Source organism: Aquarana catesbeiana, linkage group LG04 (genome assembly GCF_042186555.1).
Source record: "Aquarana catesbeiana isolate 2022-GZ linkage group LG04, ASM4218655v1, whole genome shotgun sequence".
Lineage (NCBI taxonomy): Eukaryota > Metazoa > Chordata > Amphibia > Anura > Ranidae > Aquarana > Aquarana catesbeiana.
Window position 1 is genome coordinate 396546001 of NC_133327.1, and position 22944 is coordinate 396568944.

The following is a 22944-nucleotide window of genomic DNA, read 5'->3' on the forward strand; positions in this document are numbered from 1 at the left end:
ATCTTTTTTGTATCTCTGTGTAGGATTGTTAGGTAACTCTCTATATGTACACTGATCACTTAAGATTTTATACATTTCACCCATATAATCTGGTTTGTCAAGCAAAACAATGCCTCCGACTTTATCAGCGCGGCGGATTACCAAATCTTTGTTTTTTCATAAAGATTTAAGGCCTGCATTCGGTAAGGGGTTCCTAAGATTGCGTTTGTGGGGCAATGTAGCTAAATCCTTAAGAACTAAGTCCCTGAACATATTGATAGCCGGGGGAAGGGATGAGCTTCGAGTTCGAGTCGAACTCGTGTTTGACTCAAACATCGGCTGTTCACCAGTTCGCCGAACAGCGAACAATTTGGGGTGTTCGCGGCAAATTCGAATGCCGCGGAACACCCTTTAAAAGTCTATGGGAGAAATCAAAAGTGCTAATTTTAAAGGCTTATATTCATGGTATTGTCATAAAAAGTGTTTGGGGACCTGGGTCCTGCCCCAGGGGACATGTATCAATGCAAAAAAAAGTTTTAAAAACAGCCATTTTTTCGGGAGCAGTGATTTTAATAATGCTTAAAGTGAAACAATAAAAGTGTAATATCCCTTTAAATTTCGTACCTGGGGGGTGTCTATAGTATTCCTGTAAAGGGGCGCATGTTTCCTGTGTTTAGAACAGTCTGACAGCAAAATGACATTTCAAAGGAAAAAACTCATTTAAAACTACTTGCGGCTATTAACGAATTGCCGGTCCGACAATATACATAAAAGTTCATTGATAAAAATGGCATGGGAATTCCCCACAGGGGAACCCCTGGCCAAAATTAAAAAAAAAAATGGCGTGGGGTCCCCCTCAAAATCTATACCAGACCCTTCAGGTCTGGTATGGATTTTAAGGGGAACCCTGCGCCAAAATTTAAAAAAAAAATGGTGTGGGGTGCCCCCAAAAATCCATACCAGACCCTTATCGGAGCACGCAAGCTGGCAGGCCACAGGAAAAGGGGGGGACGAGAGGGTGCCCCCCCTCCTGAACGTACCAGGCCACATGCCCTTAACATTGGGAGGGTGCTTTGGGGTAGCCCCCAAAACACCTTGTCCCCATGTTGATGGGGACAAGGGCCTCATCCCCACAACCCTTGGCCAGTGGTTGTGGGGGTCTGCGGGCGGGGGGCTTATCGGAATCTGGAAGCCCCCTTTAACAAGGGGACCCCCAGATCCCGGCTCTCCCCCCTGTGTGAAATGGTAAGGGGGTACAAAAGTACCCCTACCATTTCACAAAAAAAACTGACAAAAATGTTAAAAATGACAAGAGACAGTTTTTGACAATTCCTTTATTTAAAAGCTTCTTCTTTCTTCTTTCTTCTATATTCCTTCGGTTTTTTCCTCCATCTTCTTCTTCTGGTTCTTCTGGTTCTTCCTCCGGTGTTCTCGTCTGGCATCTTCCTCCGCGGTGTCGGCGTATTCTTCCCTTCTTCTCCTCAGGCCACTCCGCATCCATGATGGCATGGAGGGAGGCTCCCGCTGTGTGACGCTTCTCTCTTCATCTTCTTCTCTTCATCTTCTTGTCTTCATCTTCTTTTCGGGCTGCTCCGCATCCATGATGGCATGGAGGGAGGCTCCCACTGTGTGATGCTTCTTCTCTTCTGACGGTTCTTAAATAACGGGGGGCGGAGCCACACGGTGGCCCCGCCCCCTCTGACTCACGGGGATTTGACGGGAACTTCCCTGTGGCATTCCCCGTGATGTCAGAAGGGGGCGGGGTTACGTAATGGGTGACCCCACCCCCTCTGACATCACGGGGAATGCCACAGGGAAGTCCCGTCAAGTCCCCGTGTGTTAGAGGGGGACAGGGTCACCGGGTTGCCCCATACCCCGTTATTTAAGAACCGTCAGAAGAGGAGAAGCATCACACAGCGGGAGCCTCCCTCCATGCCATCATGGATGCGGAGCGGCCTGAAAAGAAGATGAAGACAAGAAGATGAAGAGAAGAAGATGAAGAGAAAAAGATGAAAAGAAAAAGATGAAGAGAGAAGCATCACACAGCGGGAGTCTCCCTCCATGCCATCATGGATGCGGAGCGGCCCGAGGAGAAGAAGGGAAGAAGACGCCTACGCTGCGGAGGAAGATGGCGGACGAGAACACCGGAGGAAGAACCAGAAGAACCAGAAGATGGAGGAAGAAACTGAAGGAAGATAGAAGAAAGAAGAAAGTAGATAGAAGAAAGAAGTAGCATTTAAATAAAGGAGTTGTCAAAAACTGTCTCTTGTCATTTTTAACATTTTTGACACTTTTTTTGTGAAATGGTAGGGGTACTTTTGTACCCCCTTACCATTTCACACAGGGGGGAGGGCCAGGCACTGGGGGTCCCCTTGTTAAAGGGGGCTTCCAGATTCCGATAAGCCCCCCGCCCGCAGACCCCCACAACCACTGGCCAAGGGTTGTGGGGATGAGGCCCTTGTCGTCCTCAACATGGGGACAAGGTGTTTTGGGGCACTACCCATAAGCACCCTCCCAATGTTGAGGGCAGGTGGCCTGGTACGGTTCAGGAGGGGGGCCGCTCTCTTGTCCCCCCTCTTTCCCTGCAGCCTGCCAGGTTGTGTGCTCGGATAAGGGCCTGGTATGGATTTTTAGGGGGATCCCACGCCATTTTTTAAAAAATGTTGGCGTGGGGTTCCCCTTAATATCCATACCAGACCTGAAGGGCCTAGTATGGAATTTAGGGGGACCACCCACGTAATTTTTTTTTTTTAATTTTGGTTCGGGGTTCCCCTGTGGGGAATTCCCATGCCGTTTTTATCAATGAACTTTTATGTGTATTGTCGGACCGGCAATTCATTAAAAGCTGCGAGTAGTTTTAAATGACTTTTTTTCTTTTAAATGGCATTTTGCTGTCAGACTGTTCTAAACACGGGAAACATGCGCCCCTTTACAGGCATACTATAGACACCCCCAGGTACAAAATTCAAAGGGATATTACACTTTTATTGTTTCACTTTAAGCATTATTAAAATCACTTCTCCCGAAAAAACGGCCATTTTTAAAACTTTTTTTTTGCATTGATCCATGTCCCCTGGGGCAGGACCCAGGTCCCCAAACACTTTTTATGACAATAACTTGCATATAAGCCTTTAAAATTAGCACTTTTGATTATTCATGTTTGTGTCCCATAGACTTTAATGGTGTTCGCGTGTTCAAATGAATTTTTTGCCTGTTCGCAAGTTCTGGTGCAAACCGGACAGGGGGGTGTTCAGCTCATCCCTAGCTGGGGGTAACTGAATGGGAGGGTTAAATAAGGAGGGATTGAAAAGCCCTGAATGAACAGTGCCCGATGTGGCTGCCCTCGCATGATTTCTGAAAGGATTCGAAATGATGTATCTTTGAATGTTAATTTTCCGAATATATTTATGAATATCAATAAATGTGTTGAATTTATTGAGTTTACGTGGTGGGGCTAATTTAAGGCCATTATCCAGAACTGTTTTCTCTTCATTAGATAATTCAACACTGCTTAGATTGAACACCCCTTTACAGGCTATGTTCGCCTTCACTTTCCGCTTTTGGATCCCTCCTCTGGAACCTCTCTTAGGTCGGGGACCCTTTTTTTTCCCTGGGGTCCTCGCGAAAATCCTGATTAGGGTGGAGATTGGAAGTATGCTGATTATACCCATATGTGGGATGATCATACTCAGCATGGGGATAAGGATAAATTATATATCGTCATAGTGGTCATTAGGTGGCAAATATCGATTGTGGGTTGGTATTGATGAATAGTTGTTAGAATATTCATAGTGCCTGGCAGGTGAACCATTCTGATAAAAATCCTGTTCGTAATGATAGTTATTCACAGGATTAGAGTGTTTTCCCCTGCGACCTCTTTGGCCTCTTTTGCTGGAATTGTGGCACCTCCCCCTCTGTGGGGTATTGGAAGTACGTACATTGGTGGCAGGTCCCCTGTAAGGCTGGGGGCTCTCTTTATTTTTTGGACCACTGACCATGAGGGGTTTCTTATTAGGATGGGTTTGATATTCAGTAGGTGTTATCCTTGTGGTTTCACCAGAGGGGGTAGTATTGACTTCCATAACTGGATCTGGTGTAGAAGGTTTCTGCCAACTGAATACTTTACCCAGTTTATAGTCATTGATGCCTCGTGAATATTTTTTATGTTTTTTGGTTTTTTGATCCCTATCCTCTTTGATGAGGTGGGCTTGGAGGTTAGAGGAGAGAGTATTGTATTCTACAGAGTTTTTATACATAAGCAGACTTTATTTGAGCTCTTTAATCCCTCTATCTAAAACAGTGAGACGATTATGTTTTCTGGTTATAAGAATATTTAAGAATTCTATGCCAGCTTCATTGAACTATTTGTACCAGGACTCAAGATCCGTATCACCTTGTTGTGGATGGATATCCCATCTGAGACCATGAGGGACCATGTGTTCAGTCACATATTCTTTTAAAAAGACTATGTACCATTGAAGGTGAAGATCAGACACCATAACATTCTTGAGTCTCAGAAACAAACCTCCAATTGCAGTGTCATTGTTGGTGACAATGAAGACACCGTCAGTGTTGACTGCGTGTGTAGAACGGTAGTCAAATACATTCATATTAATGGGTGAATAAGGGTATGTTAAAGATGGTAGAAGGGCACTGCAGCAATATAATGTCTAGAATTACAAAGTGAAAAAATAGTGGATATATACTGCGCTGTGAATAAACTATATATAGGTAAAGCAGCAAACACCGCCAAAAGACAATCAGCACTGAAATAGATAGAAAGATGCTGCGCTAAACTTATATGCATGAAAGTGAGAACTATATCAAGAACTCACATAAAAGAAAAAACAATATAGTATTCAATAACATAAATAAATATATGACAAAAGAGTGTAAATAAAAAGAGAGTAAATCTGACACAAATAATGTCAATGTGGGATAATGTGACAATCCATATAAATGGCAAAGTTCTGTTTGGTGTATCCACATGAAAATAGTGGTGTATCCAAATGATGTGTCCAAATGCTGGAAAATAAAGTGCTCGAAGAAAAACTGACAGCACCACAACCCTTAGGAGAGAGGCTTACCATAATTCACAGATCTGAAGAGGCTTATACCTCTCAGATCGTGATTGGCTTGTAACGAAAATCCAAAGGGATGCGGCTGGTCTTGGTTCAAGGAGTGGTTACCAGGGCCTTGTTTGATGTAAGGACTTGAGGGGTGTGCGGTATATTTCAGAGGAAGAGGGGGCGGTTACAATCCCACTATCCACAAGGGATGAACGTGGAGTGGGATATCAACTCTTTTATCAATAAACCATGATTTTACTATTATATATAGCACTTAGGTAGGTAGGTCTCCAGTAGGTAGCGCAGTATATATCCACTATTTTTTCACTTTGATTATACTGATTGGACTTGATTAGGAAAGCCACACACCTACAGCCACTATATAAGACCTTACAGCTCACAGTGCATGTCAGAGCAAATGAGAATCATGAGGTCAAAGGCACTGCCTGAAGAGCTCAGAGACAGAATTGTGGCAAGGCAAGGATCTGGCCAAGGTTACAAAAAGATTCTGCTGCACTTAAGGTTCCTAAGAGCACAGTGGCCTCCATAATCCTTAAATGGAAGACATTTGGGACGACCAGAACCCTTCCTAGAGCTGGCTATCCGGCCAAACTGAGCTATCGGGGGAGAAGAGCCTTGGTGAGAGAGGTGAAGAAGAATCCAAAGATCACTGTGGCTGAGCTCTAGAGATGCAGTCAGGAGATGGGAGAAAGTTGTAGAAAGTCAACCATCACTGCAGCCCTCCACCAGTTGGGGCTTTATGGCAGAGTGGCCCGACGGAAGCCTCTCCTCAGTGCAAGACACATGAAAGCCCGCATAGAGTTTGCTAAAAAACATCTGAAGGACTCCAAGATGGTGAGAAATAAGATTCTCTGGTCTGATGAGACCAAGATAGAACTTTTTGGCCTTAATTCTAAGCGGTATGTGTGGGGAAAACCAGGCACTGCTCATCACCTGTCCAGTACAGTCCCAACAGTGAAGCATGGTGGTGGCAACATCATGTTGTGGAGGTGTTTTTCAGCTGCAGGGACAGGACGACTGGTAGCAATCGAGGGAAAGATGAATGCGGCCAAGTACATGAATATCCTGGACGAAAACCTTCTCCAGAGTGCTCAGGACCTCAGACTGGGCCGAAGGTTCACCTTCCAACAAGACAGTGATCCTAAGCACACAGCTAAAATAACGAAGGAGTGGCTTCACAACAACTCCGTGACTGTTCTTGAATGGCCCAGCCAGAGCCCTGACTTAGACCCAATTGAGCATCTCTGGAGAGAGCAAAAAATGGCTGTCCACCAATGTTTACCATCCAACCTGACAGAACTGGAGAGGACCTGCAAGGAGGAATGGCAGAGGATCCCCAAATCCAGGTGTGAAATACTTGTTGCATTTTTCCCAAAAAGACTCATGGCTGTATTAGATCAAAGGGGTGCTTCTACTAAATACTGAGCAAAGAGTCTGAATACTTAGCACCATGTGATATTTCAGTTTTTCTTTTTTAATAAATCTGTAAAAATGTCAACAATTCTGTGTTTTTCTGTCTATATGGGGTACTGTGTGTACATTAAAGGAAAAAAAAATGAACTTAAATGATTTTAGCAAATGGCTGCAATATAACAAAGAGTGAAAAATTTAAGGGGGTCTGAATACTTTCTGTCCCCACTGTATGTTGCTTAAACATGCCATGGGCATATGTGAAATTACACCCCAAAATACATTCTGCTGCTTCTCCTGAGTATGGGGATACCACATGTGTGAGACTTTTTGGGAGCCTAGCTGTGTACAGGACCCCGAAAACCAAGCACCACCTTCAGGCTTTCTAACGGCATAAAAAGGTGATTTCACTTCCTCGCTACCTATCACAGTTTCGGAGGCCATGAAATGTCAAGATAGCACACCCCCCCCCCCCCAAATGACCCCATTTTGGAAAGAAGACACTTTAAGCTATTTGCTGAGAGGCATGTTGAGTCCATGGAATATTTTATATTTTGCCACAAGTTTCGGGAAAATTAATTTAATTTTTTTTTTCTACAGAAGGTTGTCACTAAATGATATATTGCTCAAACATGTCATGGGCATATGTGAAATTGCACCCCAAAATACATTCTGTTGCTTCTCCTTAGTACAGGGATACCACATGTGTGAAACTTTTTGGGAGCCTCACCGTGTACAGAACCCGATACCCAATCACCACCTTCAGGCTTTCTATGGGTTTAAATTTTTGATTTCACTCCTCACTGCCTATCACAGTTTCGGAGGCCATGAAATGCCCAGATAGCACAAAACCCCCAAATGACCCCATTTTGGAAAGTAGACACCCCAAGCTATTTGCTGAGAAGCATGTTGAGTATTTTGCAGATCTCACTTTTTGTCACAAAGTTTTGAAAATTGAAAAAAGAAAGAAAAAAAAATTTTTCTTTTCTTTCTTCATTTTCAAAAACAAATGAGAGCTGCAAAATACTCACCATGCCTCTTAGCAAATACCTTGGGGTATCTACTTTCCAAAATGGGGTCATTTGGGGGGATTTGTTCTATCTGGACATTTCAGGGCCTCTGTAACTGTGATAGGTAGTGAGGAGTAAAATCACCATTTTACTCCCTTAGAAAGCCTGAAGGCAGTGGTTGGTTTTCAGTGGTTGGACTCAACATGCCTCTCAGCAAATAGCTTGAAGTGTCTACTTTCCAAAATGGGGTCATTTGGGGAGGTTTTGTGCTATCTTGCCCCAGATCAGCCAGGATGAAAAAGCCAGGGAGGTCAGGTATGATGGACCAATCAAAAGAGGAGAGGGGGTTTGACCGTACTGTAAGCCAGGCAAACCCTCCAACAGTCTATACTATACTTTTTTGTTTTGGGCCCATCATACCTGACCTCCCTGGCTTTTTCATTCTGGATGATCTGGGGCAGCTGACAACCAATGAACCACTATCCTCTGAAGAAGAGGTTTAATCACTACAAACCTTGTAATGCGTCAGGCATCGTCTGACCCAGTTCACTACTGGCCAGTCTTAAGTGGTTGTCTGTATACATACACATATATGTTTCTCAATATTGTATTTTGTATAATAGATATATACATCCTATTGTGACTTTAAGTCATTAATTCATTTTTAATCTCTTCTAATAAAATATCAATATTTTTTCGTTATTTTTATTTGTCAAGGAATTTCTGCCTCCAAAAGTCTCACAGAGGAATCTACTCGATTTTGCATCCTTTAGGCTGAGTTCACACTATTACGAATTGGATGAGGGTTTCCCTGCATCCAATTCACATGTCAGGAGATTGTAACCTGCTCTCTAAGGAGAGATACATTGTAAATCCCCCATTAAAGGTATTACAGTTTCTGGACTGAATATTTAGATTCTTGTATACACCCAATATTGACTGGTTCTTTCTAAAATCAATACACTATTCATTTTAGCCAAGCTTGGTTGTTTAGGAAAAAAAGAACACAAAAAATGCTTTAAATAGTGGGGTTACTTTCATCTTCCAATATGACCTTTTAAGTAATACGTCATTACATACAAAAAGTTGGATATTACCCATTACAAGACAATACTAAAATGGATAATACTGGGTAATATACAAAGAACATAATGCTGTACAAAGCTGAATGGCATACGCTTATTGGAGGGCAATATTAATGTTTAATACTACATTAGATCAACAGAAAGACCCATTCCTACCTGAAAAACTTTTGTAGTCCACTAAATCAAAAATTACAATGGCCACTGCTGACCAAGTCACAATAAGGGCAACAACAAGAAGCCATGCCGCTGGGGAGCTGAATGTTGTCTTGAGGTCCTGAGAAACTGATTTTGTCAACTTGATTGGTGGTTTGTGAATGGATCCATTCTTGCCATCTAAAACTGTGGTAGTGGTGGTGGAAGTACGACCTAAACGACAAATCAACAGTGTTAGCAGCACAGAATGTGACCTGGACAAGGTACAATATTCTATATGAAAAATCAGTACCTAACAATCAGTACACATTTTTCAAGAAAACATAAAAGGAAATGTTATGTTACCAGGACTCTGGACTCTAGAAAACAGCACAACATTATTTTTAATTCCATTCTTAGCACAACATTATTTTTATGACCATTCTTGGAAAAAACTAATTTCCATTACCCTACTTACAGTTTATGCAGTGTAGATACACCCGACAGGTATTGCTAGCTACAGAAAGCATAGATTCTCTTTTACAGACAGAAAGGTCAGTATGCTAAGTTATATGTTATCTGCATTTTCTACTTTAGTGCATGATCATTTTAACATACAAATCTTTGATTCACAAACATTAATATCATACAGGTATGGATTATTTGATTTTTTTTTTTATATGGAAAGGATGTTTAACTACTTAAAACTTATATTTTCTTCTTTTAAAACCGTATTTCTTTCTGTGTGAACATATAGGGGGTTATTTACTAAAGTGGGAGAGTGCAAAATCTGGTGCAACTCTGAATAGAGGTTTTATTGAAAAAGCTTAATTGAACAAGTTGAGGTTAGAAGCTGATTGGCTACCATGCACAGCTGCACCAGATTCGGAGCGTTCCAGTTTTAGTAAATCTACCCCATAGATTTAAGAAAGTTTTTACCCTATTTGGGGAATTATATTCTGTAGGATGGCATGTTAAAGCATAACTACAGGCAAAACTTTTTTTTAATAGTTTTGGATAGAGTGAAGTTGAGGTTTTCATTGCGGTCTGTACCCCATTAACGAAATGCACTCTCTCTATTTGTCCTATTTACTGTTATTACTGAAAGTGAAAATAAAAGAAAATCCCAAATTTTGGGTCATTCCCGGGAATGGAGGAAAAATCTTCCAATGGGGACACTAGTTCTGATGACCCTTTAGACAACAAGGAGTCACTTTAGAGGGATTTTCTCTTACTTTCATAGCCAGCCAGCCACACAACCACAACCACCACAGGGGAGGAAGTGGTTGTGCGGCTGGCTGGCTATGCTTGCAGATTTGTGTCATAGGTGAGATCATTTTATGTGGAGAGATTCCTGATTTACACGGGTGGAGTTCGGAGACTACTTTTAACCCCTGTTTGTGTGGGTTGAGGTGATTTCAGCCAAACACGAGAGTGTGAGGCAAATTTAGCTGGTGAGTGCGTGTTTTGAGGGGAGTGGAATCACTGGCACAGAGGTGTGGTGGATGAATAGAAGAACAGCACACTGGAACCACATCACTATATTGGATTGTTTTTTGCTTTCCATTGTTTATGGACTTTTTAATACACATTATATACTCACCAAAAAGATATTTTTGATTAATTCTGTTTATTTCACTTGTCACAGGGTGATAGCAGTTTAGTAATATCAACCGTGATTGTTTAAAAAATTGTTTAAAAATTATTAAGGTTGTTACTGTTACTGGTGTGCTTTTTTCACTTGTCACCAGGTGATATGAATATTTTCAACACTCTTGTTATCATTTCATTCACTGTCTCTCTTTATTGAGAAAAATCATTTTTTTCTTCATTTTTTTTATGTTATTTAGTTTTAGCGCCCCTATTTATTTCACTATTTTTGGGTTTCACTTGAATAGAGGATTAAATGCTGTTCACACATTTGCTCAATCCAAGTGGCAGCTTTAGGTATCACATTGCAATTATCCAGGAGCGCAGTGGTGGGATTACAAAGTGTGGGCGGGTTGTACTTGTGGATCATCAGTTTGGAATCAAAAATAAAAATACAGATACATGAATGAATGAATGCAGCACAGTGTTGTAGTGGTTAGCACTTTCACCTAGCAGCAAAAAGGGTCGCTGGTTCAAATCCCAAAAACAACACCATCTGCCAGGAGTTTACGTGTTCTCCCTGTGCCTGTGTGGGTTTCCTCCAGGTACTCCGGTTCCCTCCCACACTCTAAAGATATGCTGGTAGGCTAATTGGATCCTGTCTAAAAAAATTGGCTCTAGAATGTATGAATGTGAGTTAGGAACCTTAGGTTTTAAGCTCCGTGAGGGCAGGGACTGATGTGAATATACAAATGTATATTTAAAGTGCTGCATAAATTGACAGCACTATATAAGTACCTGAAATAAATTCTCTTTCCATACCTCAATTCCCCAAAACTTATGCTCATCTAATCATATCCATTAACATACATCTACCAAGAGGGAGGGTAGGTGGGTGGTCCAAATTACTCACTATGCTGTCTGTTCCTCCTTAAGATCTTCCCAATCTAGGCCCATCTCTTCCTGCTGCCTAAATCATATCCTTAAACCATTCCTCATCCATTTTTAACTCTTCTCCTGCTTTCTAGCCCACCCTGCCATGTATCCCTTCTCATATGTGCTCTGCTCATCCCAGCCTGAGAGGAGCACATACATTTAGCAACATCAAATCTAAATAAATCAATATGAAAGTTGTGTATTTATTCCACCAGAGAGAAGAACAAATCCCAGTTTCTCCTATAATACATCATACACGTACCATAATGTTATTGACATAAGGCAGATCACCATCAAAATTAAGTGTTTATATCTTGTACAACATATAGCACATCGCATGGTGAAACTGTACCTAATTACTTTTAAAGAAAAGAGGTGATGGCTTATTGTTTAATGATAAACCATGGTAACAAGTTATGACATGTACTATAGGAAATCAAAATGAAATGTCTTTTACTAATATTGCTAGTATGACCCTTATTAATATTTTCCATTTACGGTAAATGTCGAGTCATTAGTTAGTAACAATAAATAAATAAAGACTACAGAATTATTTAAGATGTCATGCTTTCTTAGTAATTAATGACCACTGCTCAAAGAAATCATAAAAAAAATATTAAAAAAAAAAATGATAAAAAAAAAAAATTCAGCTCACTGACAATATTTTATTGGCTAAAGTAAGTGGCTTATTTTCTTATGTCGAAAATAAAAATATAGATACATGAATAAATTAATGCAGCACCTAATAGCAATCAATCATTAGCTACTTTTAAATGGTAGAATCAGGTGAATAGTGTTTTGAAAGGAGAGCACATATCCATAACGTATCAACATTATTTAATAGATAACCTTCACTGAAACAATGATTCCATTGTTAAAAGAAGGACAGGCATGTTACATAACATGCCACAAGCATGTGCATATTTCAACTGTAAATGGAGTTGGACAATATTTCTTAAATTGCAAAAAGAAGTACTTGAAAAACTTTACATAGGAAGAAACTTAAAATGCACCCAAATATATATATATTATTACTGTATATATACAGTATCTCACAAAAGTAAGTACACCCCTCACATTTTTGTAAGTATTTTATCATACCTTTTCATGTGACAACACTAAAGCAATGACGCTTTGCTACAATCTAAAGTAGTTAGTGTACAGCTTGTATAACAGTGTAAATTTGCTGTCCCTTCAACATTACTCAACACACAGCCATTAATGTCTAAACCGCTGGCAACAAAAGTGAGTACACCCCTAAGTGAAAATGTCCAAATTGGGCCCAGTTAGCCATTTTCCCTCCCCGGTGTCATGTGACTTGTTAGTGTTACAAGGTCTCTGGTGTGAATGGGGAGCAGGTGTGTTAAATTTGGTGTTATCACCACTCTCACTCTCTCATACTGGTCACTGGAAGTTCAACACGGCACCTCATGGCAAAGAACTCTGTGAGGATCTGAAAAAAAAAATGTTGCTCTACATAAAGATGGCCTAGGCTATAAGAAGATTGCAAAGATCCTGAAACTGAGCTGCAGCACAGTGAGCAAGATCATACAGCGGTTTAACAGAACAGGTTCCACTCAGAACAGGCCTCGCCATGGTCGACCAAAGAAATTGAGTGCACGTGCTCACCATCATATCCGGAGGTTGTCTTTAGGAAATAGAAATTGAAGGGGTGTGGAGTCAGCCTGTTAGTCAGACCGAACGCTGCACACTGCATCAATTTGGCCTGCATGGCTGTCTTCCCAGAAGGAAGCCTCTTCTAAAGATGATGCACAAGAAAGCCTACAAACAGTTTGCAGAAGACAAGCAGACTAAGGACATGGATTACTGGAACTATGTCCTGTGGTCTGATGAGACCAAGATAAACTTATTTGGTTCAGATGGTGTCAAGCATGTGTGGCGGCAACCATGTGAGGAGTACAAAGACAAGTGTGTCTTGCCTACAATCAAGCATGCCATGGTCTGGGGCTGCATGAGTGCTGCCACCACTGGGGAGCTACAGTTCATTGAGGGAACCATGAATGACAACATCTACTCTGACATACTGAAGCAGAGCATGATCCCCTCCCTTCAGAGACTGGGCCATAGGGCAATATTCCAACATGATAACGACCCAAAACACACCTCCAAAATGACCACTGCCTTGCTAAAGAAGCTGAGGGTAAAGGTGATGGACTGGCCAAGCATGTCTCCAGACCTAAACCCTATTGAGCATCTGTGGGGCATCCTCAAATGGAAGGTGGAGGAGTGCAAGGTCTCTAACATCCACCAGCTCAGTGATGTCATCATGGAGGGGTGGAAGACTACTCCAGTGGCAACCTGTGAAGCTCTGGTGAACTCCATGACCAAGAGAGTTAAGGCAGTGCTGGAAAATAATGGCTGCCATTATTACTGTATATATACAGTATCTCACAAAAGTGAGTACACCCCTCACATTTTTGTAAATATTTTATTCTATCTTTTCATATGACAACATTGAAGAAATTACACTTTGCTTCAATGTAAATTAGTGAGTGTACAGCTTGAATAACAGTGTAAATTTGCCTTCCCCTTAAAATAACTCAACACACAGCCATTAATGTCTAAACTTCTGGCAACAAAAATGAGTACACCCCAAAGTGAAAATGTTCAAATTGGGCCCAATTAGCCACTCAACCAAAGAAGTTGAGTGCACGTGCTCAGTGTCATACCCAGAGTTTGTCTTTTGGAAATAGACATATGAGTGCTGCCAGAATTTCTGCAGAGGTTGAAGGGGTGGGGGGTCAGCCTGTCAGTGCTCAGACCATACGCCGCACACTGCATCAAATTGGTCTACATGGCTGTTGTCCCAGAAGGAAGCCTCTTCTAAAGATGATGCACAAGAAAGCCCACAAACAGTTTGCTGAAGACAAATGCTTAAACCATGAGACGAAGATAAATGCATTTGGTTCAGATGGTGTCAAGCGTGTGTGGCGGCAACCAGGTGAGGAGTAGGGATGAGCTTTGTGTTCGAGTCGAACCCATGTTCGACTCGAACATCGGCTGTTCGGTCTTTCGCCGTATTCCGAACTTTATGGGCCGTTCGCGCCAAATTCGTGTGGCGCATCACGGCCCATAATTCACTGCGGCATTGCAGTGCATTGCTGGCTGATGATTGGCCAAGCATGCACTATGACCCACATGTTTGGCCAATCACAGCGTCGTCGGTAGAGAGAGCTGTAATTGGCCAAAGCCAGGGTGGCTTTGGCCAATTATGGCTCAGGGGGTTTAGAACACGCCCCACACTATATAAGGCCGCCTGCACGGCGGCCCTGTGTAGTGTGTTCCGGCGTGCTTAGATAGAGAGAGAGAGACAATGTCATTTCATTTGAGTTAGCTAGATTAGGCAGGACAGTCAGTGAGTTAGCTGCACTTACAGTGTATTGTGTATATATATGCATCCCAGGTGTTGCATATATATATATATACACTGTATTCAGTTTAGCTAGATCCATTCCTGTTATCTTCCTACTGACAGGCAGGCTTGTCTTGTTAAAGTATTTACAGCTACCTGAAGAAAATTGCTGGTGTTCTTTTGATCCTATTAGTACCAGAGTCAGGCAGCTAGACTATTTACAGTTAGTGTAGTGAGACCTCTGCACAGTGTTCATCTAAAGCTACAAGTTAGTGTAGTGCGTCCTGCTCACAGTGTTCAGCTAAAACTACAAGTTAGTGTAGTGAGACCTCTGCACAGTGTTCAGCTAAAGCTATAAGTTAGTGTAGTGCGTCCTGCACCGTGTTCATCTAAAGCTACAAGTTAGTGTAGTGCGTCCTGCTCACAGTGTTCATCTAAAGCTACAAGTTAGTGTAGTGCGTCCTGCACCGTGTTCATCTAAAGCTACAAGTTAGTGTAGTGTGTCCTGCTCACAGTGTTCATCTAAAGCTACAAGTTAGTGTAGTGCGTCCTGCTCACAGTGTTCAGCTAAAACTACAAGTTAGTGTAGTGAGACCTCTGCACAGTGTTCATCTAAAGCTACAAGTTAGTGTAGTGCGTCCTGCTCACAGTGTTCAGCTGAAACTACAAGTTAGTGTAGTGAGACCTCTGCACAGTGTTCATCTAAAGCTACAAGTTAGTGTAGTGCGTCCTGCTCACAGTGTTCAGCTAAAACTACAAGTTAGTGTAGTGAGACCTCTGCACAGTGTTCATCTAAAGCTACAAGTTAGTGTAGTGCGTCCTGCTCACAGTGTTCAGCTAAAACTACAAGTTAGTGTAGTGAGACCTCTGCACAGTGTTCATCTAAAGCTACAAGTCAGTGTAGTGCGTCCTGCTCACAGTGTTCAGCTAAAACTACAAGTTAGTGTAGTGAGACCTCTACACAGTGTTCATCTAAAGCTACAAGTTAGTGTAGTGCGTCCTGCTCACAGTGTTCAGCTAAAACTTCAAGTTAGTGTAGTGAGACCTCTGCACAGTGTTCATCTAAAGCTACAAGTTAGTGTAGTGCATCCTGCTCACAGTGTTCAGCTAAAACTACAAGTTAGTGTAGTGAGACCTCTGCACAGTGTTCATCTAAAGCTACAAGTTAGTGTAGTGCGTCCTGCTCACAGTGTTCAGCTAAAACTACAAGTTAGTGTAGTGCGTCCTGCTCACAGTGTTCAGCTAAAACTACAAGTTAGTGTAGTGAGACTTCTGCACAGTGTTCATCTAAAGCTACAAGTTAGTGTAGTGCGTCCTGCTCACAGTGTTCAGCTAAAACTACAAGTTAGTGTAGTGAGACCTCTGCACGGTGTTCATCTAAAGCTACAAGTTAGTGTAGTGCGTCCTGCTCACAGTGTTCAGCTAAAACTACAAGTTAGTGTAGTGAGACCTCTGCACAGTGTTCATCTAAAGCTACAAGTTAGTGTAGTGCGTCCTGCTCACAGTGTTCAGCTAAAACTACAAGTTAGTGTAGTGAGACCTCTGCACAGTGTTCATCTAAAGCTACAAGTTAGTGTAGTGCGTCCTGCTCACAGTGTTCAGCTAAAACTACAAGTTAGTGTAGTGAGACCTCTGCACAGTGTTCATCTAAAGCTACAAGTTAATGTAGTGCGTCCTGCTCACAGTGTTCAGCTAAAACTACAAGTTAGTGTAGTGAGACCTCTGCACGGTGTTCATCTAAAGCTACAAGTTAGTGTAGTGCGTCCTGCTCACAGTGTTCAGCTAAAACTACAAGTTAGTGTAGTGAGACCTCTGCACGGTGTTCATCTAAAGCTACAAGTTAGTGTAGTGCGTCCTGCTCACAGTGTTCAGCTAAAACTACAAGTTAGTGTAGTAAGACCTTTGCACAGTGTTCATCTAAAGCTACAAGTTAGTGTAGTGCATCCTGCTCACAGTGTTCAGCTAAAACTACAAGTTAGTGTAGTGAGACCTCTGCACAGTGTTCATCTAAAGCTACAAGTTAGTGTAGTGCGTCCTGCTCACAGTGTTCAGCTAAAACTACAAGTTAGTGTAGTGAGACCTCTGCACAGTGTTCATCTAAAGCTACAAGTTAGTGTAGTGCGTCCTGCTCACAGTGTTCGGCTAAAACTACAAGTTAGTGTAGTGAGACCTCTGCACAGTGTTCATCTAAAGCTACAAGTTAGTGTAGTCCGTCCTGCTCACAGTGTTCAGCTAAAACTACAAGTTAGTGTAGTGAGACCTCTGCACAGTGTTCATCTAAAGCTACAAGTTAGTGTAGTGCGTCCTGCTCACAGTGTTCAGCTAAAACTACAAGTTAGTATAGTGAGACCTCTGCACAGTGTTCATCTAAAGCTACAAGTTAGTGTAGTGCGTCCTGCTCACAGTGTTCAGCTAAAACTACAAGTTAGTGTGGTGCTTCCGCCTCACAGTGTTCAGCTAAACCTACAAGTTATTTTTTTGCGAGCTCTGCATGGTGTTCAGCTAAAGCTACCTGTAGAAGGTTGGTGGTGTTTTCCTGATCCTATCACTACCGCAGGCAGCTAAATAAGCTGCAAGTTATTTCTTTGCGAGCTCTGCACAGTGTTCAGCTAAAGCTACCTGTAGAAGGTTGGTGGTGTTTTCCTGATCCTATCACTACCGCAGGCAGCTAAATAAGCTGCAAGTTATTTTTTTGCGAGCTCTGCACAGTGTTCAGCTAAAGCTACCTGTAGAAGGTTGGTGGTGTTTTCCTGATCCTATCACTACCGCAGGCAGCTAAATAAGCTGCAAGTTATTTTTTTGCGAGCTCTGCACAGTGTTCAGCTAAAGCTACCTGTAGAAGGTTGGTGGTGTTTTCCTGATCCTATCACTACCGCAGGAAGCTAAATAAGCTGCAAGTTATTTTTTTGCGAGCTCTGCACAGTGTTCAGCTAAAGCTACCTGTAGAAGGTTGGTGGTGTTCTCCTGATCCTATCACTACCGCAGGCAGCTAAAAAAGCTACAAGTTAGTTTTTTGCGAGCTCTGCACAGTGTTCAGCTAAAGCTACCTGTAGAAGGTTGGTGGTCTTCTCATACTACAGGCAGGCAGTTGATTTTGCTAGCTGCAGTATCAGTACATATATATATATATATATATATATATATATATATATATACCAGCTTAGTGCAGCTACAGGCCATTAGTATGTCTGGAAGGCCAACAAGGAGAGGCAGACAGTCACAAGCCAATAAAAGAGGGCAAGCAGGCTCTGTGTCTAGTGCTGGTCGTGGAGACGGTGCATCCTCATCAGCACGTGGCTGTGGGACACGCTTGGCCTTTTTTTCGGCAGCTGGCCGTGTTGAGCCGCAACATGAGGAAGACTTGGTCGAGTGGATGACCAAGCCGTCCTCATCCTCCTCATCCTCTCTCACCTATGCTCGGGATACTTTGTCTGGCAAAGCAGCGGCCTCTTCCCTCGGCTCAATGTCATCAGTGACTCCTTTCCTAGCCCCACCATGTCCTCCTGAGGAGTCCCTCGAACTGTTTGACCACAGTGTTGGGTACATGCTCCAGGAGGATGCCCAGCGTTTGGAAGGCTCTGATGATGATACTGAGCTAGATGAAGGCAGTAACGTGAGCACGGACAGAGGGGATGCCCAAGAAGGACAGCAATCTTGCAGTCATGCTCCCCCTGCTGCAGCATACTGCCAGGTTTGCTCCAGTGATGAGGAGGGAGGGGATGATGAGGTCACTGACTCAACGTGGGTGCCTGATAGGAGAGAGGAGGAGGAGGAGGAGGCGGCACATCACCAACAAGGCAGGATGCCCTCCAGGGGCCAGCCTAAGGGCAGCACACTGACTGCATCACACCCCAAAGCTCCACATGTGCAGGGCGCTGCAGTCTCTGCGCGTTATTCAAAAAGTTCTTTGGTGTGGGCCTTTTTTGAGACGAGTGCATCAGATCACACCGCTGCTATTTGCAACATATGTCTCAAGCGTATCTTGCGTGGCCAAAACATCTCCCGCTTGGGTACCACATGCTTGACCAGACATATGTTGACCTTCCATGCAGTTCGTTGGCAAGCATATCTAAAAGACCCACACCAAAGAACAAAGAGGACCTCTCCTTGCTCCTCATCAGCTGAGATCTCCAACCCCACTATACCTTCAGTCCTCTCTGAGACCTGCACTGAGAGGAATGAAGGTGTAGAATTAGGTGTGTCACAGCCAAGTACTAGTGGGCAATCGGCTTTCGGTACACCGACGTCAGATTGTACCAGGCAAATTTCCCTGCCCCAGCTGCTGCACCGCCGAAAGAAGTTTGCTCCCAGCCATCCACATGCCCAGCGGTTGAATGCTAGCTTGGCAAAATTGCTAGCACTTCAACTGCTGCCTTTTCAGTTGGTAGACTCTGCCCCCTTCCGTGAGTTTGTGGAATGTGCGTTTTCTCAGTGGCAGGTACCTAAAGGCCACTTTTTCTCACGGAAGGCGATTCCGGCTCTCTACCGGCATGTGGAAGGCAATGTCCATGCCTCGCTGGACAGGGCGGTCAGCGGTCATGGTCCAGCAGGCATGGACAGGGACATTACCTAAGTTTCACGGCGCATTGGGTGACTCTGCTGGCAGCTGGGAAGGATGCCGGACAAGGTGCAGTAGTGTTGGAGGTTGTTCCGCCACCACGCCTCCAAAATGCCACTACTAATGATTGTGACACACCTCTCTCCTCCACCCCCTCCTCTTCTTCTTCCTCCATGGCCTCTTCCTGTGCTTTGTCCTCAGAACCAGCGGTGCTCCGTAGGCGTTCAAGGGGCTACGCAAGTATGCAGGCCAAAAGATGCCATGCGGTGCTTGAGCTGGTGTGCTTGGGGAACAGGAGCCACACTGGGGCAGAGGTTCTGTCAGCTCTGCAGGGGCAGGTTCAGAGGTGGTTGACGCCATGCCAACTTAAGGCAGGAATGGTGGTTTGCGACAATGGCACCAACCTCCTCTCTGCCCTCCGACAGGGACAAATGACCCATGTGCCCTGTTTGGCTCACGTCCTTAACTTAGTGGTGCAGTGGTTCTTGGGCAGGTACCCGGGCTTACAGGATGTCCTGAGGCAGGCCAGGAAAGTCTGTGTGCATTTCCGCAGGTCATATAATGCCAGTGCTCGGCTGGCGGACCTGCAAAAGGAGTTTAACCTGCCCAAGAACCGCCTAATCTGTGACATGCCCACCAGGTGGAACTCAACGTTGGCCATGCTGCAGCGGCTGCACATGCAGCAGAGGGCCATCAATGAGTACCTGTGCGACTGTGGCACCAGGACAGGGTCAGGGGAGCTTGTTTTTTTTTCCCCACGCCAGTGGGCCATTATCAGGCATGCATGCACTGTCCTGTCAGCATTTTAGGAGGCCACGAGGATGGTGAGCAGTAACAGTGCATGCATCAGTGACACTGCCCCCCTTGTCCACCTGTTGGAGCACACGCTGCGTGGAATAATGGACAGGGCACTTGAGCACTTGAGGCAGAACAGAGGCAGGAAGAGGAGGACTTCCTTAGCTCTCAAGGCACCTTTATCCAAACAGTGTTCCTGCATGCCCGTCGATCACACAGGAAGAAGACGAGGAGGAGGAGGAGGATTGTGTCAGTATGGAGGTGGAGCCTGGCTCGCAGCATCAGCAGCAGTCTTTAAGGGATCAGTCCCAAGAAACACACCAACTTGTACAAGGCTGGGAGGAGGTGGCTGCGGACCATGTCATCCTTAGTGACCCAGAGGACTCCGGACCGAATGCCTCAGCAAACCTACGCTGCATGGCCTCCCTGATCCTGCAAAGCCTGCGTAAGGATCCTCGTATTCGTGGTATCAAGGAGAAGGACCAATACTGGCTGGCAACCCTCCTTGATCCACGTTACAAGGGTAAGGTTGCAGACCTTATCTTGCCATTGCAGAGGGAGCAGAGGATGAAACATCTTCGGGAGGCCTTGCAGAAAGGTCTGTGCAATGCATTCCCAGAGACTGGGAGGTTACAAACTCCTGTTTCTGGACAACGTGCTGCTGAGGCTTTGGTCAGTCAAAGAAGGAGCGGTGGAGAAGGTGACCGTCTGACCGATGCGTTCAGACAATTTTTTGGTCCGCAGCTCCAAGGTATGATCAGTTCCAGCAACCATCGCCAGCGTCTGTTTTACATGGTGCAGGAATACCTAGGGGCAAGATCTGACTTGGACACCTTTCCCACCGAAAATCCTCTGGGTTACTGGGTCTTGATGATGGATCACTGGCCAGAGCTTGCACAGTATGCAATTAAGCTACTGGCCTGTCCTGCTTCCAGCGTTCTTTCGGAACGCACATTCAGTGCTGCTGGAGGCTTTGTAACCGATCACAGAGTGCGTCTGTCCACCGACTCGGATGATCGACTGACCTTCATAAAAATGAATCAGTCTTGGATCACCACCAGTTACCAAGCACCTGATGCTGATGTAACCGAATAATTTTTTTAAAAATCTCAGATCCCTTCAAAGACTGCCTATGCTGATGCTGAGTGATTATCCTGAGTAATTATCATCTTCCTCCTCAATGATCACGCTGATAGCTTGTAAGAACATTTTTGGTTCTGGGTGCCACCACCAGTGCCTAAGGCCCAAATTTTCAGCCCCTGTTTAACAGGGGCGTGTAATTACAATTTTTGATGCAATACTTTGCAGCAGGGCTCGTTCCTGCGTTCCAACTAGAGTATCTGTGAGGGGTTGCAGTGTTGTGGCACCAGCACCAGTGCCTAAGGCCTAATTTTTCAGCCCCTGTTTAACAGGGGCATGTAATTACAGTTTTTGGTGCAATACTTTGCAACAGGGCTCGTTCCTGCATTCCAACTAGAGTATCTGTGAGGGGTTGCAGTGTTGTGGCACCAGCACCAGTGCCTAGGGCCTAATTTTTCAGCCCCTGTTCAACAGGGGCATGTAATTACAATTCTTGATCTAATATTTCACAGCAGGGCCCATTTCTGCGCCCACCAAGAGCGAGTGAGGACTTACAGTGTTGTGGCACCAGCACCACCACCACCACCAAAGGCCCAATTTTTCTTCCCTTGTTCAACAGGGGCATGTAATTACAATTCTTGATCTAATATTTCACAGCAGGGCCCATTTCTGCACCCACCAAGAGCGAGTGAGGACTTACAGTGTTGTGGCACCAGCACCACCACCACCACCAAAGGCCCAATTTTTCTGCCCCTGTTCAACAGGGGCATGTAATTACAATTCTTGATCTAATATTTCAAAGCAGGGCCCTGTGAGGGCTTACAGTGTTGTGGCCACAACAACACCTAAGGCCCAAATTTCTGCTGAGTATATAGGGCAGGCCCCTACTTTCAAACATCTAACTTACAAACGACTCCTACTTGCAAACAGAAGGAGACAACAGGAAGTGAGATGAAATCTACCCCTAGGAAGGGAAATTCTCTCCTGTAAGAGTTAATATGGGAAAAACATTTCTCCTTTCCACTGATGCTTTCCAATCCTTGTTCCACAGAAAAACCCCAAATTTTCAAAAAAAATTTGTCATTGGGACAAAAAGTGAGGTGAAATCTTCTGAAGAGGAGGACAGACAGCGAAACAAATGTCACAGGGGTGATAACCCTTCCCTATGTTTTCCAAAAAGCTTAAAAAAGATTTTTTGGCTGGAGCTAAACATGTTAAAAATGTACCCGTTCAAAATTACAAACAGATTCTACTTAACAACAAACCTACAGTCCCTGTCTTGTTTGCACCGCCTGTATACTGCTGTTCAGAGTATATAGGGCCTGGTGGCCCCACACCTTTCCTTATTTTAATTTGGGTGCGGGGTTCCTCTTAATATCCATACAAGACCCAAAGGGCCTGGTAATGGACTGGGGGGTACCCATGCCGTTTGTCTCACTGATTTTCATCCTTATTGCCAGGACCCGACATTACATTAAAGCTGCAAGCAGTTTTAAAAGACTTTTTTTCCTTTAAAAATGACATTTTGTGCAGGGACTGTTCTAAGCACGGGAAACACGCGCCACTTTACAGGCATACTATAGACACCCCCCAGGTACGATATTTAAAGGAATATTTCACTTTTTTTTTTTTTTTTTTACTTTAAGCATCATTAAAATCACTGCTCCCAAAAAAACGGCCGTTTTTAAAAGTTTTTTTTGCATTGATACATGTGCGAATTTTCGGTCCGTTCACAGGTTCTGGTGCGAACCGGGGGGTGTTCGGCTCATCCCTAGTGAGTACAAAGACAAGTGTCAGTCAAGCATGATGGTGCGAGTGTCATGGTCTTGGGCTGCATGAGTGCTGCATGAGTGCTACCGGCACTGGGGAGCTACAGTTCATCGAGGGAATCATGGATGCCATGAAT

The 22944-nt window shown here is 43.9% G+C and overlaps 1 protein-coding gene across 1 annotated transcript in view; it reads right to left on the bottom strand.

The window, feature by feature from the left end:
• LOC141141259 (uncharacterized) overlaps positions 1-22944 on the bottom strand; it is a 1017917-nt gene that overhangs the window by 920039 nt on the left and 74934 nt on the right. The window contains exon 2 of the mRNA XM_073628940.1: positions 8731-8940. Coding sequence (XP_073485041.1) covers positions 8731-8940 — 210 coding nt within the window. The remainder of the gene's footprint in view (positions 1-8730; positions 8941-22944) is intronic.